Source organism: Sarcophilus harrisii, chromosome 2 (genome assembly GCF_902635505.1).
Source record: "Sarcophilus harrisii chromosome 2, mSarHar1.11, whole genome shotgun sequence".
Classification (NCBI taxonomy): domain Eukaryota; kingdom Metazoa; phylum Chordata; class Mammalia; order Dasyuromorphia; family Dasyuridae; genus Sarcophilus; species Sarcophilus harrisii.
The window spans coordinates 131,550,721-131,560,759 of NC_045427.1; the positions used below are offsets into that span (position 1 = coordinate 131,550,721).

A 10,039-nucleotide genomic window follows, 5' to 3' on the forward strand; every position below is an offset into this window, starting at 1 on the left:
TATGCTCTACACTGAGTATAAACCAATCATTATATCACTAGGAAACCATTATTTGTTGTAGGATTAAATCAATCATACTGAACCATGCTAAACTAGATAACCATTTTCTCTTCAATTTCACTTAGTACCTTGTAAGCATCCTTGTTTCAAGGTCAGAGTTCTGGCCCATAACAAAATCTAGTCTAAAACACTTTTTGTCTGCCTCAATTTCCTCAGTTGTAAAATGGAGATAATAATAGCATTTACCTCCTAGGGTGGTTGTGAAAATCAAAAGAGATATTATTTGTTAAGATTTTATTTAACATATATAGTAGGCATTTATTTATTATAGGAGGCAAATATTTATTTCGCCTCCTCCTTTTTGACATTCTAATTATCTTTTCTGTGCTTCAAGTTCCTTTGCTTTAAAATGAGAGGATCATCTAGTCACAATTTATCAGGTCTACTAATGATTGCCCCGCCTACTTTCCAGAATTGTTTTGGAGGTCAAATGGAATAATGGATGGGAAAGCATCTTTTGAAAACATAAAGTCACTTTCTTCACTATTCACTAATTTTATGATTAAATCATAAAAGTTGTGGCCAACAATGGAAAGGGCATTCATATCTCTATTGGACTTTATTTGATGTTTTAGTTCACATTTACTAGCTATGAATCTTGGGAAATCACTTAAACTTTCTGTGTGTTTGTTTGTTTTTTTAAACTATCCCATTGAATGTTGAACATCACTAACTTTCAGGTTAATTTAGGATATCTGACAGTGCAGATCTACTAAAACATGTAAGATTTGTTGTATCAACTCTTGAAATATATTTTTTAAATTTACCATCTTCTTCTCTCTTGACTAATTAAGTGCCTACTGCTACCTTCTTCTCCTTTGACTTATGTGCCATCTCACTCAGTCTAACATCTATTAAGTGCTTACTATGTTCCAATGCTTTCTTCTCTTGGGAAACAAAGAGAAGAAGATAGTCCCTCTCCTCAAGGAGTTGAAATTCTTAATTATGAAAACAACATTCAAATGACTTATGTATAAGTCAGATAAATACAAGATACATTGAAATCCACTAAACTTTAGTCTTAAATTCTGCCCCTGATCTGATGAGGGGGAGAGGTTGCATTCAAAACCTCTCTTAAGTCAGAAAAGAATATTCCTACTTTAGCTACCAATCTTCAAATGAGGCAAATGGAAAACAATGTGGAAAACTCCTCAACTCTGTTCTCTCTCTGTTTCTTCCCAATTCCTTTGTTGAAGTGTGTTATTATAAGAGCCAATTTTCTAGCAGGCCTCCTAGAATTCAAAGAAGTCATAGTGTAGGAGCCCTATAGATTTAAATGAGTCCGCAGCCTCCTGGAAATCATGGTCTGAATCCCGTATTCAAGTACATGGCTCTGCCAACATTAAAAAAGGGATTATTTTTTCCCACATTTTGAATGTGTGGAAGAGGCAATGTGGAATCTGGTCTGAAGACACATAGCAGGGTCTGCTTATCACAAACCTTTTTAATAACCTATAGAGAGCATATACAGCACTGCTATTTATGTGAATGCAACAAAGCCAAGTAGATTTTCTTGCTTTGGTACATTTTGTGATAACCTCACCTCCTCTTGTCCCTGGTCCTCATTTTTCTCTTTTTTCCTTTTTACTCCAATAGCTCCAAGCTTTCCTTTGATTCCTCTTCTATCCCACCCTCACATCCCAAGTATTTTTTATTGACACCATAATGTGATGAATTTGTCTCTGAACTCTTGGAACTAAAGGTGTAGAATGAAATAGAAAAAAAAAATTTTTTTTCTTCTTGTATTTTTAAGATGCATAATTTTTTTTGGCAGGGGGGGAATCCTCTTTTCTGGTCTCATCAGTTTCTTCAGAATCTTATAGTGAAAATGAATCTTACTCCTTTTTATTTCATTCTTTTTTAAACCATCTCCAATAGTTTTGGTTCAGTTGCCTCATGGTATGGCTGCCATCATCTATCTGAAATAACATGCCTTGTGTTCATGTCCTTTACCCTTCTATAAACTATTGTTCAGATATTAAGATTACTTAGTCCCATTTCTGGAGACAGAAACAAACAATATAAGTCCCCCATTTCTTACAGGATATATTCTAGCAAAGTAATTTGTGAAGTGTATGTGTTTTTGATATGGTACTCCAGATACAGATCTTACCTACTCCTAAATTGCAACTAGGTGGCTCAGTGGATAGAATATTGAACTTGGAGTTAGGAATACTGGAATTTAAATCTGACCTCAAGATACTTAACTAGCAGTGTGATCCTGGGCAAGTCATTTAACTTTGTTTACCTTTCATCTATAGACTAGGGATAATAATGCTCTGGGATTCAGTGACACAGGCCTCTTTTGCTGTTCTTCATCCAAAACACTCCATCTCCCAGCTCCATCTTATTTTCACCGGCTGTCTCCCATGCCTAGAAATTTCCCTCTCCTGCTCTCTATCTCCTGACTTTCCTAGTTTTCTTCAAGGATCAACTAATATTCTGCTTTCTGCAAGAAGCCTTTCGTGGTGCTCCTTAAGCTGCTGCCTTTGCCTTGAGATTATTTCCATTTTATCCTGTCTGCATCTTGTTTGTGCATAGTTGTTTGAATGTTGTGTCTCCCTTTAGACTGTAAGCTCCTTGAGATCAGGGACTATTTTTGCCTTTTCTTAATCCCCAGTACTTAGCATGGAACCTGGCACAGAGTAGGAGCTTAATAAAGGTTCCTTGATTTGAATCGCCTCAAGCTTGAAAATTAATTAGATCTGAAGTTCAGATGTTCTGTTTATAAGGAACTCACTTGTAATGGGCATTTCCCTGTGAGGAGAAAACCTTGCTTAAGAGCAATTGTTCATATTCTCATATTTAATGAGTAATTAATGATGGGTTTCCTTATGTTGAAAGGTGCTTTTCCAAATAAAGTAACTACATAATAATTGCTTGTTGGATGCATGAATAAATGAATTAGCATCAAAGAACTTTAAGAACTGGATGAAACCAGACACCTTCAGGGGACATTGAGTTGATTTTGTCCTACCAGGAAAGTAGTAACTACATAAGTGTCCAGTTGTGCAGTCATGTAGCTATGATTTTTCTGGGACTAGCTACCTATGGGCAGTTGCTGACAATTTGATGGAATGAAATCTGTTTTTGCTTATTCAGACTTGATATCATTAAAATGCCTTTATAGTCAGGTCGATTTATGGATAATGTATTAACAGTTATTCTCCTGTGGATTTTCCATCTTTTTTTCCTGCCCTCAGAAATCTCGCTACGAAATGTACGTCAATCTTCTAAAAGAAGGAGGCAGGAAGCTCTTGGGCGGCAGCGACAGTGATGGGATGGGACTGAAGAAATCCCACTCAAGCCCATCCTTGAACCAGGAGGCCTCTCCAGTCAGTGTCAAGGTCAAGCGCAACGTCTCAGAGAGGAAGGACTACAGACCAGAAACACCAAGCATTAAACAGAAGGTTACTTAGAATCCGTTGGAGGACAGGAAGCACTGGTCATGCAGCAAAATATTGTTTTTCAAGATCTTTCTGATAATCTGTGGTTCATAAAAACAATACCAACAAATGATTCTGTGACTAAATGGTGCATTAGTAACCCTTTTTCTATAGTCTATTTTTTGTTGTTGTTGTTTTCTGTACATATTGCCAAGGGTTCCTTTTGCTCCCTATTTTTCTTTGCTTTGAGAATTTGCCATTGGACAACTGATGCACCTTGTTTTGCAAAGGGAAGGGAAACGCTGTTTCTCCATGAATGATGCGATCCTTCCCCTTGAATTTTCTCCTGTTTGCACACTGCTCTCTTGTTTTATGTATTCCTCAAGTCAGCTGTTACTTTAAGAAAAAAAAAAGTAATCCATTGTAAAAGACTTAACTCGATGAGCCTTGTAGCCTTAGCTGGAGTTCATCTAAGTCTGGAATTAGTAGAAGTCTTTGTAAATGAAACCTTGCACAGTCACAGAAGTGGAACTGACCACTGGTAGAAGTTAGGGGAAGGGCTCTGACACTGGGAATGAGGATTTCCCAACGTAATGCAGCCTTGAGCGCATTTTAGCACTTATCAAGTTCTGAACCTTGCCAGTAGCAGGGGAGTAGACTAAGAAGACTGCAGGGATTATTAGTCCTAGACAACTCATGTTAGCTTACTTGAAACACCCATTGAGAAGTGGAGGAAAGCAGAGTGAAGTCATTTTGTCCAGTGAAGATTAAGGGAAGATTCATTTCAAGTTAATTTTGTTTGCCCAAGAACGGCAGGCATAGCAGCCATTGGGGAGCTATGTTCATGGTTCCAGTTTTCATCATCAGGAACATGACTGAGATCTGAGAAGGAACTTGGGATTCTGCACGGTCCGATTATAGCCTTTCATACTGGCATTAGGATATGTAGATATTTGGTTATTTCTTGGCTGTGTGAACATGAAGGCAGAAGGGAGATCTTTGCCCCCATGTTCAACAGAGTATTGTTGCAAATTACTCATTTTCTTAGGTTTTCACAGAGAAATGAATAAACAAGGGAAAAAAAAACTTTACAAAATAGACAGTTCTCAAGGGGTCTGGAATGATAATCTGGTCTTAATAACCCAGAAAAATTGTTTATGTATAGTGAAATCTAGATCGTAGCTGCTGGAAATCTGGTGGTTGTAAATGGGTGACCACTCTTTGCTCAGCTAATTATTTTGGTTCCTTTGATAGGAAACAGATGAGCAGACCACTTAGCTCAGTACTGCTGTAGCCCCAACGTCCCTTTCCTTATACTTGGGATGTCAACAAAGGAAATTCTTCTCTTCCAGAGCACTCATTGAGGTTTTCTCATGTAGTTGTGAAACATCTTTTGGCATCCTGAGTCTTCCTGTGGCATCCCTTTGGCACTCAGGGGAAGATATGCACAAGAAAGGGAGGCTTGTAGAGAGAGGGAACAAGAGGGAGACTTTGGCCCACCCTCAAGAAGTAATCTTCCTCTCCCACACACTTGAGCAGTAGAGTCACAACAAGTGAAATCATTATGAAATGAGTCACCTTGAAGTGTAAGTACTTTGACCAAAGAATTAAATGCTATGCAAAGGTGGCATTATTCTAAGAAATGAGAATTAGCTTTAAAAACCAAAACAATCTTTTTAGAAGATGGAATTGACCGGACTTTACAAATCTTTAATCCTAGTGGGCTATTTATTAAAATGTAACTTCTGTCATATGTGAAGACAAACTGAATGTTGATTTGATGCCTAGGGAGATGGGAAAACAGGACAGGCTTTAGCTTTTTGAGGCTATAGCTTCTCATATGACAACAGATCAGGCTTGAGACAAAAGCCCTGTTAACTTAACATCCCTGTAAATGGGCTACATTTTTCTGAAAGCTCCAGAAACTGAACAAAAACAAGTTGGATTTTATAGTGGTGTAGCCCAGAGTATTTTGCTTTTTGTAACTGTTCTCTGAATCTATAGGCCCCCATGAGATAGGAAGATCTTCCCCACTCCTGTAACCCTTGGACAAAGACTCTTTCCATTTGAATTTCCAGCCTATTGTCTGCTATGTATTTATCCTAAGCTTAACATGTTGGAGAGAGGTACCTGGACAATGCTACTTGTTGGTCTGAGTAACTGAACTCATATAAATTACTCTGCTTGTTGCTTCAATGTATGTATGCATTCAATGTGTGTCTTTGTATATTGTGTGTTTGTTTGCATTTTGCTTACAACATATGATACATATTAAATGGTACCTTGCCTACAGTATTACTGGTATTTAGACTAATCCTAGAAATATTTGGCTAGCCTCAGCATGAATAAGGCATTATTTCCATTGCCTTCTTCATGGAAGCCTTTTTTTACTTTTGGTTATGCTGATGAGTTATACATCTGGATTAGGAAGATATACTTTTATATTTTAAGCTGCTGTGTACTATGTTTATGTAGATTTATTTTAAAAATAATGAATACAGAAATTGGTGTTGTGACCCAGGGTCACCCCTTACTCCCGTATAATGCCGGTCCATCATTAGTTGTTGGACTAGGAGCTCCTTCCTTCCAGTCCTTGGTTAATACAAGTCACATCTGATTCTCTAGGAAGTAACCTTCACAGAATTACAGTGAAACTAGCTCAGAACCTCTGAGAACTACAGCAGTGGTTCTCACTCATAGATGTCTCTTTCTAATGGCATCTGGCCAAGGAAGATAAAACAAGGTTCCGTTTAGACTTCCTTTTTTCCTGCTGCTTACTTTATGGTACAGAAGAACTTTTCTTCCCTTCTTTTTCCTTTTTTTAATGAGGTACTACCCATAGCTTTTCAAACCCCTACCTCACCTTCCCTGAGTTGAAGGCATCAAGATGGACCTGAGTTCCTCTGATCTGTGGCAGACCTCTCTTTAAGTCAAAATACCCTTAACTTAAAATCAGTTCATCTTGGATTAAATTAGATGAAAGTCTTGATACTAGTTTGTCACTCTTTTAATAGTCTCATTGATGAATTTGACCAATATTAAGAATGTTTCAAATAAAAGACTACACAAGGTTCTTCACATTTAGTGTTCCCACCTAACAGAGTTCTATAGGAATGTTTTATTGGGAATTGAGGTATTTTGATCCCAGCTCACAGCTTGGGGTTTTGTATTTAAGAAACCAACCTCACCTTAGAAATTTCTAATTTAGCTAACCACTCAGTATTTCTGTGCATTTTCTTGTATCTTAATACCAACAGGTTGGGTACACCTGGAGTGACAAAATAATATAGGATTTATTATCATATTTTTTTTTTACCATTAGAAGTACTTATTAATAAGCTAGTGCCATCTCCAAAAGAGTCCTGGGCTTCTCTGACAGTAGTGAGGGTCAGTCAATGGATGGTCAGGGGTTTAGCTACTGGTACTATGCATCATGGATGGAATTGACTGATCCATTGTCAGTGGTCAGTACCATTGTCTTCAGATTTCCCTAATTTTCACAGTCCCTGGGCTTTCTAATCTTTGGACAATCTAGAAGACTAAGGACTACTTAGGAATGACCTGAAGGAAACAATTGTAAATGGAGAATGTGGTGGACAGAAAGAAGCTCCTTCAGTTGGGAGGTGTCAGTGCCACAAAACACTCACCTGGAAGCAACCAACTCTGCCCCCTCTGGTTTTTCCTTTTGGCTTGGTTGACCTGTGAGCAACCAACTTTGCCAAGTCTAGGGATTCATTTTGCTTATTTAAAAAAAAAAAAAAAGTTCTTTAGCAATCTTTTTTTTTTTTCTTCTTAAATTCACCACTGAAATCCTCATTCTACTGGATGGCCAAGAAGAGGGTCCAAAGAGCCGTACCATACCTTTGCTTCCACTTTGAAACTGCTGTGGACCTGACTTAGGACCTTTTCTTTTAACTTGGGCACTGAGACAATTTAGCCATCAAATGCCAGGAATACTTCTCAACCTTTAAAACTCACACTATAAGCAGAGCACAGAAGAGATTCCTTACAGTAATCAAAAATAAAGTTTGTATATAATGGTGCTATATTGGACTTAAATAGTTCCTCCATTCCTTGCATGGGATACCAAGTCAGTTGAGCAGAAAATCACTCCCAAGTCAGCTAGATGAGCCCTCTTGCTCTTAAACCTTGCTCCCTATTTGCCTGCTTCCCTTAAATTAGGCCAAACTGCTAATCTGCCTGAGAATTTGTGGTTTTCTTTCCTTTTGCTTTTTAAAGGTCCAGACACCAGCACATCATCAGAAAGGATTCTTGGGAAATCTGACTGCTGATGTACTAAAATGAGGAAAAAAGCTACAAAGGGCAGTTTCTGATTCCATCCCAGTTCCCAGATTACCCCCCTTTTCTAAATCGATCTCTTTCCTTTCTCCTTCCCTCCCTCCCTCCCTCCTTCTCTTTTTCCTTCCCTCCTTCCCTTTTTCCCTCCCTCCTTCCCTTTTTTCCTCTCTCCTTCCCTTCCTCCCTCTCTCCTTCCCTTTCTCCTTCTCTCCTTCCCTTCCTCCTTCCCTCTCTCCTTCCTTTCCTCCCTCTCTCTTTCCTTTCTTCCCTTCTTCCCTCTCTCCTTCCCTTCCTCCTTCCCTTCCTCCCTCTCTCCTTCCCTCTCCCTCTCTCTCCTTCCCTCTCTCCCTCCCTCCTTCCTTCTCTCCTTTCCTCCCTTCTTTCCCCCCTCATTCTCCTTCCCTTTCTTCCTCTTTTCCCCCCTCTCTCTGGCTACAGCTTCAGTGGAGTGGTAGACTGGTGAATTTCTTCAGTCCTCCTGTACCTACAATATCTATGACCTATTTGGATGATCTTACAATAGCACTCTGGCCCATTGCATGCTGGGAGTTGGTCTTCATGGAGAGAATTTCAGTAAATACTTGAACCTGCATGACAGATTGTAGACTTGAATGCCACAGTAAGATAGTATTACAATATGTGTAACTATACTTATGATAGGGTTCCTTACGTTTCCCTGGTTCATTCATAGTAATTTAAGTGTGTCTGCAGTAACATAAAGATTCATACAGATAATGTATCATGCCACAGAAAAGGCTGTCTGTCACCTCTAAATATGTGTTTGTGTGTGTGTTTGTGTGTGTATGTATATATGAATATACTTGTATGCATATGCATCACTGTGTGGTTTGCATATCAATATATGGTACATGTAAACATCAGAAAGATTTTAAATTTTATTTTCTCAAATAACCAGTGTGATTTAAAAAAAATCTTCATAGAATTGGTTATATAGTTCAGCCATTAAGAGTGTATAGTAGCATTGTTTTATTAATCAAGAATTCAAATATTTTGTTTAAAGGGTTTTTAATTGAAAAAATTCTTATGTTACAATTTAGTCTGAATTTCAAAAATCTATAGAGCAAAATGACTAGCTACAGTGTGATAGTTTAATGGAACTAGTTATATACATATGTATATGTATCCACATATGTTACTTATATATGGATACATATATACACTAAGAGGAGAGCTCATAGTGATTTGAAAAGTATAGGGGAATAAAGGGAAAGAAAAACAGGAGACAGCTTGTCTAATCTAGTCTTGAGTATTTACAGAAATTAAAAAATTTTTAAATTTAAATATATATATATATATATATATCAGATCAAGTAGTTAGTTTTGATTGGGCTTATTACAATGTGTGCTTATTTAAAGCACACCTTCTTTATTGCTGTAATTAGCCCAAGAGAACAGAGATTTTTCAGGAACACTAGAGAGGCTGATACAATGTCATTTACATATTCATATATATTTTTCAATGGATAAGCCTAGGGCTGCTCCATACCCTCTGAGAGTAAAGTATCACAAATATGGCACCTGCATAGTGGGGCTCTTCTCAAGGCAGGATGCCATCTTTTTAGATTCAAAACTTAAATTAGATCTCCATGAAAATCTTGTTGCAGGCAAAGGCATTTTAGAACAGTTAAATAGCTAATATTTTTGTACTTCAGTATCACTGTTTTTCTGCCTCTCCCCAAAGATGAGCCGCTGCCTTAGTTGTTTGAGCTTACCGCCTGTCTTATAGTGTAGAAATATATAACCAGAGACTCAGCTCTATTAACTAGCATGTTGGGTGTTTTTCAAGCAGTGACTGAGAGTGCGTATGTGTGCGTGCATGTGCATATGGTTCGAATGCAGTGTCAGGCTTGTTTTCAAACACACTGCCCAAAGTTCTTTGCTTCTGTTTCTGAGAAGCAGGGGTCTAGGAGGGCAGAATAATTTCACAGCTCTGAACAGAGGCAGTATGTTAGTTGTTTTTGGTTGTTTATGTTCACTCTGTAGTCTCAACCTTTTTTTTCCCAATTTATTATGTTTCTTCATTCATTTTAAAATTTAGGTGGATTGGCTCTGTGACTAATAAGCAGAGCTTTTAGTTTTGCACCGGTATATTTCATTTTTGGAATTGCACAGATTTCTATAAACATCCAGTCAGTTCGCAAATAATATAAAAGGAGTAGTTAGTGGAAATGTTTCTCTTTATGCCTTAAGCCTTTAAAGTAACAGGACTTTTGGGAAAGCCATGAAGGTTTTTGTTTGTTTGTTTTAATTTTTAAAAGCCAAGTAAGCACTGG

The 10,039-nt window shown here is 37.8% G+C and overlaps 1 protein-coding gene across 4 annotated transcripts in view; it reads left to right on the forward strand.

Annotated features, from left to right (window-relative positions):
- Positions 1 to 5,741, forward strand: part of PSD3 (pleckstrin and Sec7 domain containing 3) — a 580,732-nt gene extending 574,991 nt beyond the window's left edge. For all 4 annotated transcript variants that reach the window (XM_031950819.1, XM_031950820.1, XM_031950822.1 and 1 more), the window contains one exon: positions 3,264 to 5,741. In XM_031950819.1, coding sequence (XP_031806679.1) covers positions 3,264 to 3,479 — 216 coding nt within the window. In that variant the 3' untranslated portion in view covers positions 3,480 to 5,741. The remainder of the gene's footprint in view (positions 1 to 3,263) is intronic.
- The last annotated feature ends 4,298 nt before the right edge of the window (positions 5,742 to 10,039 follow it).